At 37.1% G+C, this 22,245-nt stretch overlaps 1 protein-coding gene across 5 annotated transcripts in view; it reads right to left on the bottom strand.

Annotated features, from left to right (window-relative positions):
- Window positions 1-22,245, bottom strand: part of KCNIP4 (potassium voltage-gated channel interacting protein 4) — a 437,812-nt gene that overhangs the window by 15,476 nt on the left and 400,091 nt on the right. For all 5 annotated transcript variants that reach the window (XM_050710490.1, XM_035552483.2, XM_035552493.2 and 2 more), the window contains one exon: window positions 4,970-5,039. In XM_050710490.1, coding sequence (XP_050566447.1) covers window positions 4,970-5,039 — 70 coding nt within the window. The remainder of the gene's footprint in view (window positions 1-4,969; window positions 5,040-22,245) is intronic.

Genomic DNA, 22,245 nt, shown 5'->3' with positions numbered 1-22,245 from the left:
GTAAAGTGAGAAGTGTCATGGCCCCGTTTTAGAGGTGAAAAACTGGGGTAAAGAACAATTTGTCCACAGCCATGACTGCAAATCCTTGGAGGCGCACACAGCCCGAGTGCTGCCCTAAATATTAAGGTGATCCTTCCCAAGGCTGTAGAACCATCTCAGGCCAGAACAGTTACAAGGGAAGTTGTTTCTGCTCCACTGTATTTTCAGCCATTATATGCAGAAAATGCTTTTCATAATAGCAAACCATCATGTCCTGAACAGTAGTAATTTGTAGATTTTTTTTCCTGTTCCTTCTCCTTCCTTAGAAGAAAACTGCCCTTATTGTGGGAAAACCTCATCAGTGCTGAGATGCCTATTTCTGATTTCTTGGCACTAAACCTTTTTTTACTTTTTGTATCAAACCTGAAAAACTGCATTCATCACAGCTCAAACTTTTTTTTTTTTTTAATTAAAGGGAGTGATGATTTTGGGTCACCTGAAATACCACCTTGACCCCAAGAAACCAAATATACCAAACCTCAAAACTTTGCACTTCACAGGTTCATACCTGACGTTGGTAAATGAAGTCTCTGGTCTTATTTCAATATGTTTATTTCATGTGATGTAAAGTAATTGTGACAAGAACAAACTCTGCAGCCATCAAGCCCTGTGTCTGTTAACACATTTTCAGAGAATTTTCCCCCAATACTGAGACATTCATTCACCCATCCATGTAGCCAGAGATTCGTGTAATTGCTTAAGTATAATCTAGTAGACAAGTCCTCTTTAACTTTAAAAAGCAAATTTTATTTTAACTGAAAAAGGTAAACTTGTTGACTTCAGTTTATATTTTCTATCCTCTACTGAGACATCTATTGTACAACAACAGTATGCAAACCATCTTCTAAGAAAAAGCACATTATAGAGGCATAATGACTGTAAATTGAATTTTAAATACCTTCCCATTCTCTTGGTACTTCTTAAAACAAAACAAAACAGAACAACAACAACAACAACAAAATTTGAAACATCCCTAATCATTTTCTGTAGATTTACATTAAATATCACAACATTAACACAAAGTATTTTACTCTTTTTTGTCCATACATGATACAATTTAATACTCTTTTTGTATGATAGTATATGGATAGTAATAATAATAAACTCATTATGCAGAATTTTTATGTCTACTAACCTCTTCTGAAAAAGTCTAAAAAATTCAGAGGTCTCTTTCAGGGTTGTTTGTGCAGGCAATTCTGGTCTGAAATTTTGCCTTCAAAACCGCTGCAGAGTGAGGTAGACTGATGTTTACATGACAGCTACTTCTTAATGGGATGCCCCTGCCATTCCCTAAATCTTGAACATTAACCACATTAGACAAAAGCTTTACTTCTTAAATACGTCTTCTTTCCAGGGATCTGATATCATAACTAGTTGGTTAAATTGATGTTTTGACAGGTTGAAGCAGGAACAGATATTAAATCAGAATTCCTTTGAAATACATTGTTAAAACATTTTAAATATCAGACCAAAAAAAAAAAAAGGAAGAAAAGGGTAGTCATTATATATTCAAGAGTAAGCCTTATCAAACTGTGAACATAACCTATTCTCTTCATAACTGAGGGAGGAAGAGCTCAATAATTGCTCCTTATGTGGATTCTTACCTGTGATCTGCATGGCTGAAGAAGAAATCCCAAGTTTTATATCAGGCAACTTGTTGCACGAGTGCAGGGGAGCTACTGGGACCTATTCATTCAGTGGTGTAACTGTGGTTTTCCCATTTCCTAAAAAGTTGCTGGAGCGCCTTTCTGGCACATAAAGTTTTTCACAAAGCTACTTCTGCCTTTTTGAAATACATTGATTTTACCACAATTCAGTGACACCTCCCTTGATATTCTTGTGGATTCCTTGTCCTTAGTCCTGGATAGTCCTGGACATCACTTGATGAAGTGACTTGCTGGATGACATTGGTAAATGACTTTTTGATGATTGCTTGGTCACCCTAAGGCTTAAAATGTTACTCAACATTATTCTGTTTGCTCAAATTATATGAAGTTATAATGATACACTGTGTTGTATCTGGTTTTGTATTATATGGACATTTGGGGCACAGATCTACATGTATGACATTTTAACTTGAGGACATGTTAATATGTTGTCTTTGATGTGTTTTCAAACTTTTCTTTTTAATATTCACACATACCTAAAAGCAATATATTAACTGCAACTGAAATTCAAAGCTCTTGGTTGTACACAGCATATTGGCAATACCTGCACAGATGCAACTATTCAGACTAGCTGCCTAACTAAATACTCAAATACAGAGATCTCACCCTGTACTTAACATGCAAATATAGACAATTAACGATGCTTAGCTAATCTGAGGAACCAAGAATAGACTTTGGTCCCCAGACCTCTCAAAAAAATGGCAAAGGTCAGCACAGGCCCACAGAAACTTTAGGATTACTGATGTGTGCTGTTACTCTTGTGAGGAGAATCAGCTCTTCTGCTGTTTCCTCTGAACATTTTTCCTGACATTTTGAGGAAAACTACACAACGCTTTCACATTTGTTTGTGCTGTCTTTATGCACTGTTTGGCTGTAGGCCTTTGTGTGGAGACTGTGGAGCTCGTGGGTGGAGTTAGCTTCTAATGGTCACTTCTCAGTGGGCCTCACTGAGATCCCTGAAATGGCTTTACTGAAGAAGCTAAAATGCAGTTAGTAGTACACAACATCTCCTGCTGATGAATTAATTATCTGGTTTGATACTTTCCTAGCATGCTTAAAGTATAATGGGGCTTCTTTTCAAGAAGCTTCTCAAAAAAGAATTCCTACTTCGTTAACGCCCAAGTTTTTGTAAAGGTGACAGGAAATACTACAGTATTAACACCTCTGAAGTAAACAGGAGTTTCGACTTTCATTTCAGGGGGAAGAAGGTCACTGCATGGGCTCCAAACTGAAAGACAGCTAAGGGTTTATAGTAGTCCATGGGATCCTGATTTTCTAAAGAACTCTTTTTTTTACTGTATTTTACCAAAGTTAAATGAAGAGAGAAGAAAAAGCAAATTTTTCCAAAAATTTTAGCTCGCATGTCAGCCCTGAAGACAACATAGCAGCTGCCGCTAACAAGCCACAGGTTTTGTACAGAGCTTGCTGCAGAGTGGAGGCCTGTCAGGCTCATATTGCATGGACTCTTCATGACTTGCCTGCAGCTTTTTCTCCAGTTTAGCTGTGACAGCCATTTCTCTTCTTGGCCAGGTTTCTAAGGCTGTTTGGTTTTACTTTTGAGGTGCAACTCTAGTTTTATGTAGGTAGCAGCAACAAGCAGTTATCCTAGGCAGTGGATGCAGGCATGGGTGAGATGAGCAGGGACGGGGCACAGGTTGGCACTGTCCCGACAGCTGGATGAGGAAATGCAGACATGGAACTGGGCAAAGTGGTTTTAGGGGTAGCAAAGAGAAGAAAGAAATAGTATCTATCACATGTATAAGGTGCCATATATAATACATTTGGGTGTAATGTACAGCTGCAAACCGAGAAAGAGAAAGCACAAAAATGTGGTAGCAAATACATAGAAATAACCCCAAGCAAATCCTAGAGCAAGGAAGAAGAAAGCACTGACACAAACATTGTATTCCTGCTGGAGATGGACTCAAGATGCTGACAACTCTCTTTCCCCAAATAATGCCACTGCCCTAAAGGCCCAGAATAGCAGTGGACAGGTGAGTACAGGACCAGGAAGAGGGATAGAAACTAAGAAATGCGTATAGAACAATTTTAATTGCATTGTTATTTCTGTTCTGTAACAATTAGGTCTGGATTAGTAAAGACTAGGCTTTTGAGGTTTCAGTTATTCTAACAATAAATTTTAACTCTACTTACATAAAAGGCATGCTTTCTCTTTGCGTGTAAATGGTTTTCAGTGTAACAATAGGAAATAAATATTTCTTTATTATTATCATTTTAAAAGTAGTAAAGGAGTAGTAAATCACATGCAGAGAAGTTATTTTCACCAGGCAGGGTAGCTAAAAATTATAATATCTGAAACTGATTGTTAGCCTGGTTTAAAAGAAATAATAGTAGGCAGGCGAACTCATCTAGCCTTTTTTTCTTCCCTATTGACTGTGCCTAGTTGCTGAGGATTTCGGTGATGGTAATCCACACTGAATACTGCTCTTTACCTTGCAGGTTTTTATTTAAAATAAAACTAATTGGGAAAGGGGAGAGTTTTTGTTCCTACCAATTAAGTTTTTTGTTTGGTTGGGAATTTTTGTTGTTTTTTACACACAAGTGAAAAGAAAGAGCTATCAATGGTAACAGGGAAAAATGTAAATCTCAAGAGTTGTGGGAGAAGATGAAGAGCCAGGGCTGAAGAGCTGTAGAGAATATGCAGGGGGAGGACTGAATGCTAAAAGTAAGCAAAAGAAAAGAGGAAAACTATTCAAACTAAAAGAAAATCTGAGGTTTGAGACAAAATATAATATATATACGTGTGTGTATTACCTTTATTGTACTAAAAGACAAGAAAAAGAAGTCATTGAAGGCCCTGGAAATTACTTAACTGAAATTAAGAGTAGCAAAAAAGAGCTTGTTTATGTAGAGAAAGCCCATAGAAATCAAGGCAGTTCTCCCATTGCTATTAGATTTTAATTTGACACACACCTCTAGTGCCTCCTACAGTTTTCATTCCTACTGTGAAAGGTTTTGTAGAATAACAGATAATGGGGAAGACTGCATAGAAAGTTTGAAAGGAAATAACCTACTCAGAGAAACTTTGTTCTCAAAGATACACAAATACAGGTGGGTAACTTCACAACAGGATACTGACCTCTTGTAAATATTATTGCATTTCATTCAGAAACATATACTTTTAAATGTGTCCAGCCATCAACAATCTTGTTAATTTGAACAGGATCTTTTGTCAGATTCAGGAGTGAACAGATATAACTCTCTGTACATTGTCATACCAATTACATTTGCCAAGTACTCACCTCCCTGTGGAAAGAACTGAGAGTAAATCTCTTTGAATGTTTCTTCATTGACAACACCACTGGGACATTCCTGGAAAAAGTTAAACACAAGAAATAAATAGTGTTGAATCTGGTTCAGGCAAATCCTGTGTGCAGGAGACCATAGAGAACACGTACATGATCGTGAGAGTTTAACATGCTGCAAGAGCCTGATTTTGCACTTTAAACCAAATATTAGAGCATTAAATGTGCATCACTTTGAAGTGTCTTATTAAAGAGAAGGGACAATAAAAATGGGCAAAAGTTACTTCTGTGCCATTTCTTCTCAATTTCAGTACTGAGAACTGAGTGATGGGTGTGAGCAGCAACCGCTGTGCTGCAGTGCATGGTGCTGTCGGTGTCTCCACAGGCCATGGGCGATGGCTTCCGCAGCTGCAAGTAGCGCTTATGTAGCATGGAAACCAAGCAGGAATGCAAACTATATTTGCAGTTAGACCCGTCGCACAAGGTCTTAATCAAGCCTTGCAAATCCTTCTGCCTTTTTCCATCTTGTTCATAAACTGAAATATATAAGCAAGAATGAGCAGAATGTGTCATAGTAGGGCAATTTCAGAGAAAATGAAACAGAAGAGAAGAAAAGAGAAGATTAGAACACTGTACTTTACAAAAATGGCGTATGTAAAGAGGTAGGAAAAACAGAAGGAATACAGTTTCAGTTACTAAGTCATGCAGTAAAAATCAAAGGCAAGACTGCTGAGTCTAGTCCTAAATTTGCAAGGTTGAGCAGATAGATGACTTTAGGCAATGCACTTAATTTCTTTTTGCCTTAATTCCTTCCTTAATACAGTGGGTGAAAAAAAGCCTGGCAAACTCTATAAGGCAAAAGTATTTCTAGAAACATAAAAAGGAAAGTAAGAAAAGTGAAATAGTGAAGGTTCGTAGTTCAGTTTCTTTGTCCATTGCTATGCTATTCAGACTGATGGCTCCAATTTATGTGCTCCTAGTCTGGAGCACTGGGGAAAGGGAGTAGCTTCATGTGAAGATAAAGAACAGTATAACATCATTTGCCAGTATAATAACAGCTTCCCCTGTGACAGCAAATGATATTTCTATTGGATCAAGTAAGGAACACTGAGATATTCATAGCTTTGACAGCTTATGTGAAGAAACAAATAGCATAATCTTGCTAATTGAGAGATGATGCACTGCCTGAAAAACTCATGTCAGATCTGTAGATCTAGGATTATTTTGATTTATGTCACTTACTCTCAGCCAAAATCAGATTTTCACCATAACTAAGAATGTGCAAACACATGGTAAGAAACAATTCTGTTTGATCAGAACAGGCAAACAGACAGCAGTCATGGAGACAGAAGTACAAAACTATTCCTGGTCACAGAGGCTGTCACTGATGGAGGCAGAATCAGAGCACAGGTAAGACTAGCTCTATACTGTCTGCTGGGCCACACTGCCTTTCAAACCAAGGCCTTTTGGGGAAGGGGGACAGCAAAATGAATCTAAGATGTCCACCCTTTGTCAGGTAAGGAGCAATCCATTAATTGAGGTGGCATTCCCTGTCTATTAGGTATTTGGGTGTGAGGGTTTTCTAAAGTGTCTCTGCTTTCCCATCTTCCAAAAAGCCCTGTATTCAGGTGCTCTAGAATCTCTATGGTCCCTCAAGGATTAACATGCTGCTTGTCTTCTGATGTGAAGCCTTTTAGAGTTGTATAAATGAAAGCAGAAGACCGGTATGTTTACTTTAAAACATCAGTGAAGCATTGCGATACTCATTGATATAACAATATATTTATTCGATGTAGAAAATGTAACAAAGGCATTTCACAAGTTCCTCTTCTAAGCATACATTGATATTTATTTTACATCATTACCAGACCTGCTCAAGCAAGAGTAACACAACCTTCTCTCTGAGACAAATGGGAATGTGAAAGGACAATGCAATATTTTAAAATTTAGGAAAAGAAGTCATAGCTTCTTTCTGTTCTGCATGTATTTTCTTTTCAGACAAAAAGCTAGGAACATTTTGAATGAACTGAAAAAGCAAAACCCTGAACATTTGAATTTGTACAACTCAGATTCTGCAATATATATATATATATAATTTTTTTTCTGAGAAACTTAATGAATGACAAAACATGTATTTATGTTTATCTCAGTCCATGGATTATTAACATGTAAAGCTATTTTTCTACCTTTTCCTTGGATGAGAAAGGAAATACTCATATTCAAAATATGCTTATCTTGCAAACAGCGCTCTCTTTTTTTACAGTAAGTTGTACAGCCCCAGGAAATACCAACACTGCCAGCAGTGCCAGTCCTTAGTCTAAAGCTGCAGAGTGACTCCCATTTCCTGATTGCATTTCAATGTTGCCATGCTAGAGGACAATTAGAGGTATTGTGGAAAAATTTGCCTGATTTATTCTTGGCTAGTTTAAAATAAGTCAGCAGACTGTTTTTATAGAAGTAAACTACTTACAGACCTTATTTAAAGGCAGTGCTTCTTTCTGTCACTTAACTGCAATTTCAGCACACTGTTTGAAAGGAACACTACTTGAAAAGGCAACATACTTTCACAGAATTGTATATTAGTAGAGGCAGTAGAGTAGATAAATACAACCTCCTGAATTTATCTAGGCTGACCCTCTGTATTTACCTCCTGTCTTTACCACAGCATTGGCAGTAACAGCTTAACTTTTCAATCTCTGGAGATTTGTTGTAATGGTATCTTAAGGACATTCATTAAAAATCTGCAATGTTGGCCAATTACTCTTATCAGAAATAGTTCAAACTTTTCTTTCTTTATGTTGAGTCTTTCCTTTGAGATTCTACAACACTGTGAACAGATCTCTTCTCAAGTAATTTTAATCTAAATATATATGTAGCCAACATCATTTATGTCCAAGAATGTTCTTTTCCTGACTCATAAATCTGGCTTTATCGTATTTATCGGGACAGAGTATTTCTCTAGTTCTCTGTATTTCTCTTGTTCTGTGGAAGATATTTAATATTGTAATTGTTAAATATGCGCCATGGCTTTTGTAATTGTTAAATATGCGCCATGGCTTTACGTCAAGTTATTGCTGACTTCTTCCATCGTACCAACTGTAATTAAAAAATGTTTCTAAGCTTTCATTAAACTCTTATAAAAGAAAGGAAAATAATTCAAAAATAGTTTGAAAGAAAAATGTGAGACATTTAAACAATTTCCTATACTTTTCTTTTCCTCCAGATGTATATAATTTATTCTGTTACAGAAAAATAACTGTTTGACAGTCTTTTAAAATTGCATTAAAGATGCATTATATATTCCTTCTGGAGAAGAAGAAAAAAAAAAAAGGAGCATAAGTTCATCTTGAACTGTTTTTTCCTGAGTCCAGTCCTCTCTCCTTTAAAAAGAAAATAAGATAAACTGACAGAAAGAAGAGACAGAGAATAATAAATATGATTCTGCCTTTTGATGATCTTTCTTGCTTGCAATTTTACTGCTGGGAAATTACACCTCCAGTACATGGTCTTATGAACTACTCCAAAACCTGTAAATTATTTACAGACTTCATGCTGTCTAAGCTGTCTTTTAAAAAACAGCATTTATAAGAATACTGCAATGGGTGGACTCATTTTTACCACCTAATCAACACCCTTTTTAGACAAGAGGCAAACCCAAAAAGACAAAAAAGGGGAAACAGAGAAGTGTAGGAACAAGAATGAAGGGAAAAATAAAATAAAATAAAAAACACAAGGCTCAGAGTTTTGTCTGTAAAATAAACAATGTATGATGGATGAAGCTGTATTAGGAGCTTTGGCAATTTTACGTATATTTTATTTATAGGTTATTGCATGTCAACTTCTGCATCCCATGCTTTATCTGCTGTCAGTGTTTGTTCTGCTTCATTTCAGATAAACATTCACGTCTATTGATTTAATTATCTCTGACTAACAATATTTTCTCTTTTTTGCATGTATACCTATTCTGACTGAAAATTTAAATTTACCATGAGCACATAATATAATGGAAAATCATATATATAATTCTGAAATAACATGCATATGTTTTAAAGCTAATTTTAGCAAAACCCCCACAACCCAGACCCACAGTGGCTTTTCATAGTTCAGGCCAGTTCTGAATTTTGCATTCAAATATAGTAGGACATTGATCAAATCATCATGAAAATTTAAAAAATTGCCTTCATTTAATAACATAATGTAGGTCAAATTAATAATGAAATCCAGGCAAATATTCACCTCATGAAGTTCAACCTGAATCGCAGTGCTTTACATCTGGGAAGAAATACTCCCTTGTGCTGGTGCAAGCTGTGAAGCGACTGGCTGAATGTCAACCCTGCCAAAAAGGATGTGGGGTGATAGTGGATGTCAAGTTGAGTATGAGCCAAATAAGACAAACCAACCAATGGGCCATAGCCAGCAGGCTGAGGGTGCTAGGGTCTCTGCTTGGCACAGTAAGGAGCACAGGCTCGGGTCCCTCCCAGGGATGTGGAGAAACTGAAGAGGGTTTAGCAGAAGGTCACAAAGGCTATCAGGATGGAGGGCACGTGGCCAATAAGAAGAAGTTGAGAGAGCTGGGCTTGCTTAGTCTAGGTCAACACTAAGGGATGAGCTATGAGCTAGTAGCAGCTTACCTGAAAGGCAGTAACAGATAAACAGCCAAACAGCTGGTAGGGGCAGACAATTTAACAGTGGCCACAGTCTGAGTTTTATGAGTTTTGTTGTCCTAACTGGACGTTAGGACAAACTTTTTCACGCTTCTTGTACACTGAACTGTGGTGATGTTTGAGATAGCCCCTAATTTCAGTGAGAATTTGTGCTGTTGAACAGCCTTGGCAGAGCTTTTGTGTGCACTCTCTGCTTCCAAAGCTGCATCCCTGAAGTTCATTTAAATTTGCTGTATTTTTATGTTTGTTGTGATTGAAGCATAGGCCTTCTTATGTCTTTCATATTTGCAGAAAATTGAGCCATATGATAATTGTACAATTCATAAGAGCTGCAATACTAAATTAATTTCTCCCACTTAGACATACAATTTTGCTTTTGGATTAAACACCTGGTTTTATTCAGAAAAAAAAATGTATCTATTTGGTGTTTATCCAATGCCCATTGTTGTATACTTGACTTCCCATGGGAAGACATCAACAGCTATGTGGTAAAATTACTCAGTAAAATTATCAGCAAACCATTAGTCAGTGTCATATCTAATAGAAACATTTTTTCTTAGTGTTGCTATGCTCATATGTTATATCAGCAAATTTATACCTGAAATTTACAGTGTTTTTTCTAGGCTTATGGAAAATTTAACCACAAAAGAACTCAAATGATCTGCAAATTCATTGACTAGAAAATTTAGTACTATATAAATTATTTGGAACAAGCCCACTGACACTCAATGCACAAATTACTCCTGTCGTGTTCCTCCTGTGAAATAAAATGTGTGCCAAAAGTAGCACACATAAGGAACTAAGGTTACAAACAGTGCCTCCAGGGATCGAAATGATAGGGACTTTGGTGAAAGACATCTAACATAGTCTCACTATGCCTTGGAACTAAGAGGAAAAAAAAAACAGATAAATCTCACTGTGGAACGGCCTCTTCACATCCTGACACACATTGCTATTAACACTACATCCACATTAAAGACTTTTGCTAGAATGGCTGTGTGTATCAGGTATTATGCTTCGGCAGTTGAGCCAAACAGGTATTTGTAGCACAGATATGAGGCCAGATCCAAAAAGAATGAGCCTTATAAATCTTACCAACTGCCTCTTTCAAAACCTTAATCTGAATCTCTGACCCTCAATAGCCTCTATGTATTTTGCCAACTCACGTCAGTTAATAGTGGTCTCGCTCCCGACTGCTGCTATTTAGGTAACAGCTCTGTAGCAATGGGACCATGTGAAAAGTAAAGCCGAATACCCAACAGCCAGAAGGGCGAGCGGTTACAAAGCAGAAGGGTGAGGGTGGAAGGAGCAAAGAAAAATAGAAAAAGTTATCTCAAGCAAGCAGTGTCACATTTTAAAAAAAATGTTTTTTGAGTTTGTTGAAATGACTAATGGGATTCTAAGTGCTGTAATGATTAAGCTGCTGGATCATTAGAAATGCATATATCTCATGTTTAGATGGGATAATTGGCTGAGCAGGGGTGGTAAACTTCTACTGCACGAAGTTAAAGTGTCAGAATAAAAACAAAAACTGGAAGCAACATAAAAGCGAAAGAGCAACAATGGCATCAAGATGGTAATTTCAATGTCAAAGTTTCTGAGGTGTTTAATTTTCCTGCCTACAGCTGCAAAACACTACAGCTTATTTCAAAAGACTCCTTTGAGTGCCTGCTGATTATTGTAATATCACAGTTTACCTCCAAAACAGGGTGCACACAGTGACCACAGTTGTTTTGATTTGTTTTTTGTTTTTTCCCCCAGATGCAGCTGTCCATTCAACTCAGCCCTGTCGAATGATGGAACCTGTCCCTGTTAGTTTCTGCATTCATCGCCCTCCAATCTACAGGGAGAGTTTTTCCTGGCTTGCTGTCTCTCAGTTCCTCTTTTCTCTTTACCCTTGCAATAGGATGCGCCAAGCTCTCTTTCACATATTCTCTGATTCGTGGAAGGTCTATCAAGTCCCATCGGAATCCCCACTTCTCACAATCTCCAGCTTATGTTCTCTTCCCTTTCATCAGCTCCTTCATAGACTTTAAGTGTGTTATCACCAAACATTACCCCATTTTTCAGACATAACAGTGCAAAATCAAAAAGAGAAGGTATCAAATGCAAGTTTTTGGTCAAACTACCAAAATCCCATTTCCCTTTTAAGAGCAAACACATTCTGTGAAAAGCATTAAAGAATATCTTGTGTAATATTCTGTATTCCTACTTTGTTTCAAAACTTGCCATGTGCTGTTTCTGTAATATAACCTAGGAAAAGTATGCAGAGAGAGAACCCTTTTCTGGAAAAGGAAACAAAACAAACAAACCCCAAATAACAACAAAACAAACCAACAAACCCACAGAACAGGTGCATTCAGGATTGCCAGTCTGAGGGAATGCAAGCAAGAGCAGAATGTTACATTGTTATGGCCAATTCCTGTGGCAAACAGGAAAACCCAGTGCTCTCTCAGTAGCTGCAATGGTTGTAGGCCATGAAAGAGGGTTGATATTAATTTGGCAAGCAAATGCAATATAGAAAAAATAGTTACTCTTATCATCTTTGAATAGTTTTCTTTAATGTCTAAATAAGAATGCATGCTACCAATGAAAATAGGTTTTTATTTTGACTAGGTGTTATGTTAGGTGTTTAATTGCAAATAATGGCAGTGAAGCTACACATGCATGTAGATGTTAGTTAGGAGAAGCTTATATATTAAGTTAGTCTAAGCAATCCCATAGCCTGCTGACACAGGAAGAAGAGAATTCAATGTCCACTTATTTCTGCTTATTTCTCTAGGGCTACTGCAGGAACTGGATTTTTACAATTTTACTATTCCTTGCTTATTTGAAATTTAGCTAACATCCAGCTGATATGACATAAAATGATTTAGTCGTGTCTGCAGGAAATTGAATGTACTTCAAGCAGAGTAGGACACACAAATGCAAGCTAGACTAAACTTGTTTATACTTAACAAAATTGTTTATATTTTGTAAGCATCTTGCTCCTGGCTGTATGCTGAATTTGTTAGCTTATGTTTGTAAAAGCACACCCACAAAGGAGCACAAGGAGCACAATGGCAGTGCCTGAGCCCAGCTGCTGCAGCATACATAAATATGTGCCTATATATATGAGCTGAGCTCCCTGCTCAGACAGAGCGGGGAGCAGGATGAAGCTGTTGGTACTGCCTGTGTTTGTGTGGCTGCTCTGGGTGTCTGCTCATGATCTGTGTGGCCAGCCATGTATATATGTATATTTGTGGTGTCTGCATGTGCTCTATGGGCATGTACTTCTTCAGCCTTGCTGTTGGTTGGATCTGGAGACATGGAGAGGTAACAGCCTCTTCTCTCTCAGGCTGTGGAATCTGGCCTGATATTTTTCACTTAACAAATGTAATTCTTCCATGTGTTTTATTTAATATGCTTATATAATTCAATATGTGTTATTCATATTCTATACATCGGTACTGTACTGATTTTACTTTGGAATACCTTTAGCTTTAAAGATCTGTTTACCTAATGCCAATTGGGCTAAGTTAGTTTTAACCACCCCTAAAATTCTGTGCTGTGAAAAAATAAGTTTCTAATTTATTGTCATTTAAGCAAACAAAAAAGCAATTTTGTAACTAATTTATCTATAATAAATATAAATCTATTTCATTATTTACATATTTACCAGGAATAAATTTCATTGTCTATTTATTTTTAAATGACTGCTTGTGTGATTAACTTTATGTCCTGAAAGTATTCTTAGAATACAGGGTTCAATTTTGATACTATTTTTTTTTCAGTAAACAGGCCAAACATAGAAGAAGTGATCTTTGTGACAAATGGGCTGGGAGGCATTACTGGAGTTCAGATCACATTATTGGGCACCATAGGAGAAACACCAAGAGCAGGAAGAAAAACATCAGCATCTAACATAAATGAAATGATTTTAGAAGGACTTCAAAGCAGATGGTACAAACAAAATGAGGTTTTGGGGGAAAGAAAGGCTTGATTTCATTAAAGGAAAAGCAAATGCAGTCTGAAAAATATCTCAAAAGATATACTTAAAAGCGTTGTTATGCACTAGCCTATGAAGCAGCCTCAAAAAAAAAAAAAAAGTAATTTCAGAGAAAACCTCTCTTGAAATATTTGAAATGTGGCTGAATAAACCACTGGAAATTAAGGCTGTGAAAATTAACCTGGGAATAATTAGATAGTTCAGAAGACCTTTTTCTTTTCTTTTTAATACAGATTTAAAATATCTCAGACAATCATATTTATGGCTTTTTTTTTTTCCTTCTAATTACTTCTAGAAGAAGCGGTAACAGAAAAAAATAAAGTGGGGTGAGGGGAGCAGCAGTTTTTGTGCCACAGTCAGATACCTCTAAGAGAGAGAAACGAATTCATGGAGATTGAACTATAAGCAAAGTATTGTCCATTAAGGGTTAGTAACATTTCAAGGGGTTACTTCTCCTATGGATTAAAAGAAACCCTGTCTTTCTAATCTATTATAGAGCATCATTTCTCTGAAACAGCTTCTTTGAACCAGAGTCTTCTGAAGTGCAGTATTGTCAGTATTTTGGCTCCTCTTTTTGAAATTAGATGAATGACATCTAATTTCCTTTGTATTGATTTATCATTCAACACTTCCACATCAAATGGGAGCTTTGAGGAAGATTTTAGGAAATCAACATGTGTATGAGATAATTGCACTGACTATAGAAGAGATACCTACTTTGGTTCTTTTGATCAGGCAATTATATTTTTCCCCCATCCCCTGTGTTTCTCTTGAGTTTTGCTATTTCCCTACTATAAAACCCAGATGGTCAAAGGACTGGGGGTGATAGGCAGGATGACATCTCAAATTCCTCACAAAGGATGAGAATTGTTTTTATTCTATTTTTACAGCTATCATTTTAGGGTCTGGTCAGGTCTATGATATGATGGAATAAGTCCAGACCTCAGATGCCTTTCTTCCAAAAAGTTCTTTAGGGAAATACTGTTAACTACCAAGGGGAAAATAAATAAATAAATAAATAAAAATAAAAGGTGTTTTTCTGACATCTGACAACACTTATACTCCAGGGAACACAGAACTCCAGCACTTGCTGCTAACCTACATACAAAACTGTTTAAGTACTATCTATTATTGTAGAAAAAGCTTTTCTATACGAAAGCAGAAAAGGCTGTTTGCTTTCCAAGTCATTGCCATGGACAGTGACAGCAAACAAAGACTGTATACCTGCTTACTTGAAAGGGAGAGATGAGCAGAGGTAGGCTGCAGCAAAAGGGGTAGTAGCAGAGAATGAACACGTGTTGGAGGCTTCCTCATTGGTTGTGGCAACCACACAGGCGCAAAGAAATAGTGTTTTTGTTTGTTTGTGCTTTTTGTTTTGTTTTGTTTTTCTGGGGGTGATCTGTGCAGGTGAAACCATACAGCTGAGACTGCCAAGTTGTATAAATAGTATCTCATACTAAAGACAAAAAAGACCCTCAGTATAAATAAGAAAGTGTCATTTCCTTCCTTCTGCCAGACAAGGAAGTCCCCTCTGTAGTTTTAAATCCTCTTACACTGGTTTAATAGCTGGCTTACCAGCTACTCAAGCCAACAGATACGTGTCTTCTTATTCATGCCAGTTACCCATAAACAGAGCATCAGTTAATTTTCTCAGAGAAAATAATTCTTTAAACAACTCAGAATATTTACTCTAATCACTTTTCATATTTCATTGAATAATTAAAATATTTTGCTAGCTGTTCTAACATTTTAAAATTATATTTATTTTAATGAATGAATTATTAATATTATTATTACTGATAAACAAAAAACTGTCAAGATAGTGTGTGTCTGGGTATGCCAGAAATACCAGACATGGACTAATTCAAGGACTTTTTCCCAATTTAGCATAATTCGTATTTCCTAATTGCACTATGTCTATTTAAAGTAAAACACATACAAATTGTAGGACAAAGTGTAGTTAAAACACTGTTATAGCTGAAGGAATTTCATATAATATTTGTTCTCAAAATGCTTCCTGGAGTAAATTGAAGATTAATTGAAGCCTTTCCTGCTTTGTAGGAGTGCTGAAAGACCCGGTACATTAATATGTGTAATACAGATGAAGATTCTCAGAAAATAGGAATTTTACAAGTCTAAAACACAAGGTGTTCTGTGGCTTTTTTTTTTTTTTTCCAAGTCATTCTTTATTACACTTCCTGAAATTACACTTATGAAAAAAATAATTCTAAGGGCAGAATTATTATTCTTTTCATCGGTGGAATATTATCCCCAGTATGTACAACAATATGTTATATATATGAATGAGTATGTTTGTAATGACCTATCTCTAGCGTAATGGATTTTCACTCATTTTCTCTAATGAATAACTTGTGCTCAATTCAATTACATTGAAAACCACTGGTGTTTTTAATTCCAATTATCACTTCCACTTTTTGTGTTATCAGGAAGGGGACAGCTATTAATTCAACCTCCTGCCTATTGAAACTGAATTAGCTCTTGGTTGAGTTTCTTTTTTCTTTTTTTTTCTTTTTTTTTTTTTCTGATTAGATTTCTCATCTTATTTTTCTCAGATGTAGGCTATAAAAAAAAAAAAAAGTGCCTTCACAGCTCCTTTCCTTTATTGAAACAATTCTTGTTTTACATTTTTGAAAATAACTTCAGTGCAACCATATAGAAAAATGCTATATCATGGACAAACAGCGATGAATGCTGAAATGTGTTGATGAAATAGAAAAGGGTGGTTTTTTGTGTGTGAAATGGTTAAGGGATGGTTACCTCAGTCTTTTGTCATGATCCCTGCTCTAAATCCTTCCTGTGAATTTGCCCATTTATGGTTACAGGTATAAAGCATAAGCAGTTTTTGCAGGAGGAGCTGGAATCCAGGAGTCATTCCCAAATGGAGTGCCCTGATTATTGAGTCTAAAGGGATATCCTTCCTTTCGATTTTTCCTCCCTGATCTAACGTGCAGTAGAATTTAGCTAATGGCTCATGGGGATATCATCACAGGTTGTTGAATTACCTTTTCTTTCCTGTATGCTGCAAACCTGTTGCTCAGTAGAAACAACCTACAACTCATGGACACCAGTGGACTTGAGAGCATCCAATATGATCTGACTGATCAGATCAGTCTCCGTTGACATCCATTGATGAAATACATGTAAGAACTGTGTTCAAGAACTGTGTTTACCTGTTCTCATCAGGTAAAACTCAATGCCTCTTGTTTGAATTTAGCCATCTGCATATGAATTATGATAATGCTTCCCAATGGCACAGCAAAGATGTACGAGGGTCTGAGGCGCCCTCTGAAGTATACTTTAACAAACACAGGCCTCTCCCCACCCCCTGCTTACTATGGCAGTTCCAGAGGAAAACAAGCAGAAATGGAGGAACTGGCTCACATCCAGCATGTGTGACTTCACACTGTAAATAACAATCAACGCTTTGGCTGCTTCTCCCATGCAGTGGGCTAGATGCCAGCAGAGCTTTTAATCAGTGCAGCTCTTTATTTAGCGGTGCCTGCTACCCACTGTAATTTTTAGTTTCCTATTATTAGCACTGGCAGTAAAACAACAGTAAACAACACGACTAAAGCTTTGAACTTAAAAGCTCACCCCAAAGCCTGACACACCAAAACTTTATAGATGAGTCCCTGGCATCTGAAAGGTGCTTACTGTTTCTGTCCTTGCTTGTCACTACAGGAGGGCATTTTGCAATCCCGACTTCACACATAGGCAGGAGCTATAATTAAATTAAATATAGCAGAACCCATGCTTCATATACTGAGTGGCGCAGTTTGTTGTAAACACTTGGCAAAGACAAAGTACTTACACTCTTGGGACAAGCTGTATTTAGCCTGGCACTGGGTTTCATTCATTCTCGTGTGAGAAGTTTTATCAAGTCCCTTCAAATCAGCTGAGTTCTCAGGTGAGAGCAGGAGAAATAGTCTCTTACCAGCCAATGCTAGTTGCCCAGGTTGCACTCCCTTAAACCTTGTCAAGTAATATACTTGAATGGGATGAAGAGTCCCTACCAGTTCCTACCAGTTGTCTAAGTATAGACCACTTCCCTACTTTGAAACCATGGAGGCCATTATTTTATGTTTCTTACATGAGAGAGAGAGAATAGAATTTAGATAGAATTTGGGAGCTCAGTTGATGCTTTTGTTGGTGCTCCTTGTAGTCTTAGAGATTGGAAAATGCATGGAGGATGAATCTGTACAAACAGCTTTCTGCTAAAGGGTCTGATGCTCTCATGTTGGCAGACTAGCACAATCTATCATCGTTACTAATATTTTATAATCATTACTGAAAATGAGAAAGCCTGAATTTAGCACAAAATATTTATGAAGCAACCTCAGTATGTTGGGGTTAGAACTATATTTTGTTTAAAACTCTGTTTTTGTTGTTGTTTCTTTTTTAGAGTCAGTGGCTGATACTAAGTGCTGACACTGTTTTAATCATGAAATAAGAACACTGGGTTTTGCATTCCTGCGACACATCTGCATGCAAGACATTTGGCTCCCAATTCATATTATTTCAGTATTTTTCAGAGTGGTAGTTCTTTTCTTCTTTTAAAGACATGCAGTGGTAAAGGCAGACAGATCAATATTTGGTTAGTGCTAGCTATGATGAAAAACACTGAGGAATTTCAGCCCCTACAGAATCCTGTCAGCTTGCAGAAACGGCAAAGAGCATGAAAGTCAAGGGGGAGTAGGTTAGGAACTGGAAATCAAACATTGTATTCATTATTTATATTACATATAGTAATACATTTATCCTTTAACAAAGGTTTTTGCTTTCTCTGCTACCAACACCTTCTTGCAGAAGAGCCTCAGCATTACAAACATAAGAACAGAATTGCTTACCTACATAAATGTTTACAAAACTGATCTTGAAGTTGGCATAAATAAGACCTGATTCACCAAGTACAGTGGTGAAAATCAGACACTATCGAAGGGCAGTGAAATATGTGAAGCTTCTGTGTTTGAGATCCATATAAAGGAAAAAATATATATATATTCCTATATATATTCCTTCCTATATATATAGGAAATTTCTTCCTATATCCATAGAAAGAAATGCTTCTTCCAAATTCACAATGTGAGGGCATTGTACCTTGTCCTGGAGGCTTTTTGGCATTCAATGTCTGCCATGTGTTCCATGTCACAAAATGTCACAATGTGCACTTGTCCAACCTGCCGCACACCACACCTACATTTCCTTTATTCTGTTACCCAAAGAGGTCATCCCCAGAGTATGGAGAAGAAACCTGATTAGTAGAGTAGTGCTGTTCATGGTAATCATAGAAGGACCAGGGTAGGCTTCATGGCAAGGCTTTGGGACATGAATCTAAACGCCTTTGAGAAGGAGGAATGAAAAGCTCCATAAGACAGGGAAAGATGTAGCATTGCTACTTACAGATGAGTGTTGTTTCTATAATTCAGTAAAAGACATGAGAAAACCATCAGAATGCAATTTAAAGTTTAGTCAGAAATATAAACTAATAACATCTTTTAGCACAGCAAAAAATCTAAGTTACATAAATCAATCTCCTTTAGATTGTTCTGAAGACTCCACTGTCTCATAGTTAGATACTTGATACATATTTTTTTTGGTAGCCTTTCTAAAATTTGTCAAGTAAGTCACATCACTGGAATTGAATGCTGAGATAAACCTAAATAAATGGTGATGGATATTTGCTGGGATATTTTTGTGAAAACGAACAGCTTAGAAAAATATAAAAGAAGCTGAAGATGTTCCAGTTAGAACAGACAAAGGAAAAAGATAACTGGAGAATCAGACACATCTGAAAAAGAGTTATGTGTTATACAGGGTACGCCTAAGAGAGATTTCATTTCTCATAGTGGTATCAGTCCTTTAGGAGATCCATTGAGGATGAAATTGTTTGGCATAAAAACTTCTTGCAAAACCTGCCAAGTTTAAGGCACTTAAAACCATAAAACTTTTCTCTGTTTCATAGCTGCAGCTTCCGCAGTTGTTCTGCAGAACAAAATTTAAATAAAAAAAAAATTAAAAAAAAGACTACAGCTTGGGCTCCATTACAAGGGATAGTACTACATCTACATCTTTGGTGCAGTGGAGCAGATGCTGTATGACTTGATTTCATTTTTTCAACAGTACTGGAAATGCAATGGAGTTTTTGGAAATCAAATTCAGTGTTGTTATTTGATCAAGTCTGAGGGACGATTATGAAAGTCAAATCTGAAGAACTATACTTCTTAAAGATAAGAAAGAAAAAATAATTGATCCCTGAGCATAAGCTTATAGCCAGTTCATGGTGTGTTTAGTGGTGAAACCGTTACAGTAATTGAAAAGAGACGGGTTTCAGTGTTAGGATCCTAATTAGATCTCAGCTGGGAGACAGAGGAAAACTTCATAGAGGGCCCTGAGGTTTGCCAAAAGCTGCTGCTCCAAGGCAATCTGAATGCAGAAGGCATCTTGTTTGCAGGTCCTCTGTTTAATAACTGAGAACTCTGAAAAAGCCCAGCATGCTCCCACTTGAACTGAGGCAATATCTTGATGTGTAGTCTGTCATGAAAGAAAAAATTATTCTGAAGAAACCAGTACAAGGATCATATTTTATCCAGCAAGGAGCAACAGGGACAGGTACTTGTTAATCTACTGGTAAAAAATAAAATAAAATAGAATTAGACTACATGTGGGTGTTGCCTCATGGGCATATCTTCCTCTGGGACTAGACTGGAAGATTTTAGAGCCAATTACCACTAAATTATGGTTGTCTGACAGACTGAAAGAATGTGGGGTTCTTTTCATCACAGACAGATAAAGCAGTGAAGAACAAATCAGCTGAAAGAAACCGTAACAGCCACTTTTCTATCTACAGCTCTGGAGTCCCTGAGAAGATATTCTTATAGTGAAAAACACATGTAGAAATTAAAAAAAAAATAAAATACAATCTTCATCACATCTAGGCATATTCCATTAAAGTCAATGAAGATTTGCCATTGACTTTAAAAGAGGCAGGTTTTTTATTCTAGAAGAATAAAATTATAAATTCCGGAGCTAAATGTTACAAGTATCCAGAACTATCTGTAGGGGTTGTTAAAAGCAGCTAATCAAATCTTTCATTACTCTTTGGTGTCAAGATGAATTTAATTTTGCGTTTGCTTGAATATCTCTGTTGTTTTATGCTGTGCCACTCTCCTTTTCTGTCTTGTTCTGGAGGAAAGTAACAAGCATTGCTGGTTTAAAAATTCATTAACAGTAATGAATCACCCACTTTGCTGTGATTTTTACTGACGGCTCATTATTCTGGATCTGGAGAAACACTAAGAGCTTTTGCCCTAGAAACTTTGGAAAGAGGTGGGAAAAAAAAAATAGTGAGGTGAACTGGATTGTTCAATGGGATAATACAGAAGTTATATATTGAACCTGGATTTCATAGAATCATGGAAGCATAGAATGGCTTGGGCTGGAAGGGACCCTAAAGCTCATCTAGTTCCAACCCTCCTGCCATGGGCAAGGATGCCAAACACTAGACCAGATTGCCCAGGGCCTCATCCAATCTGGTTTTGAACACCTCCAGGGAGAGGGCATCCACAGCTTCTCTGAGCAACCTGTTCTAGTGCCTCAGCACCTTCTGAGTGAAGAATTTCCTCCTATCATCTAATCTAAATCTCCCCTCTTTTAGTTTAAAACTGTTACCCCTTGTCCTCTCATTGTCTGCCTGAGCAAAAATTTGCTTTCCATATTTTTTATAAGCCCCCTTTAAATATTGAAAAGCTGCAATAAGGTCCAAAGCTGCATATTGATCCAAATATGCAAAAGCTGCATATTGATCCAAAGCTCAGTAGCCTGGACAGTACATTTCCTGTTCACCTAGGTCCAGTGGTTGCTGCTGATAAGTATGATCTCAAGCACAATCATGTACCTGTTGATATCTACAACTGCTGGTAAATAGCTGACCAAGGACAAATATTGTTATATCCAACTACTGCAGGTTCACTTATAAAAATTATTCTTGACACGTTTTTTGTGAGGCCACAGTAATGGTGGTGCATGTTGGAGATGGTAAATGGAGCAAGTAAATCACCATTAGAAATACCACATGGAGTGTTTCCTAGATCAGTTGTTTTTTTCAGACATGAGATTACTGTTGTTTCCAGTTGATAGATATGGAGCTTGATCATGGAGAGTGTTCATTGCTCAAATATACCGCCCACAGAACACACATTTCACCCTTAATGCAGAGGAATTCAGCCTTCATTTTTTTCTCCTGTAAGGATGAACTTTGCTGTCTCCAGCTCCTGGGAAAGTTCAGTTTCCCACAGTCAACAGCCTCCCTACTGCTGCTCCCCACTTCGTTCCCAGGGTGTGTTTGAGGAAGTTTTAATCAAAGGCTGAGAAGCAATCTCTCAGATAGCCAGGGACACTGAAAGGTTTTGGCTGTCAGAGCAGAGACATTAAATTAGCCAGTTGTCAATGTGGAGCCCATGCAAGCAGTGAAGTACTAGTATAATGTGCTCTTGCAACCCAGAAGGCTTTTTAGTGTGGTAGTTAGGGTTTTAAAGGTGCATGGCAGTTAATAAGCCAGCTGGAGAGCCAAAATGCTAGTGTTTTTAGATTTGTAGCTTCAT

This window comes from Cygnus atratus, chromosome 4, assembly GCF_013377495.2.
Source record: "Cygnus atratus isolate AKBS03 ecotype Queensland, Australia chromosome 4, CAtr_DNAZoo_HiC_assembly, whole genome shotgun sequence".
Classification (NCBI taxonomy): domain Eukaryota; kingdom Metazoa; phylum Chordata; class Aves; order Anseriformes; family Anatidae; genus Cygnus; species Cygnus atratus.
Note: the sequence above shows the minus strand (reverse complement) of the source record. Positions and strands in the feature narration are given on the sequence as shown.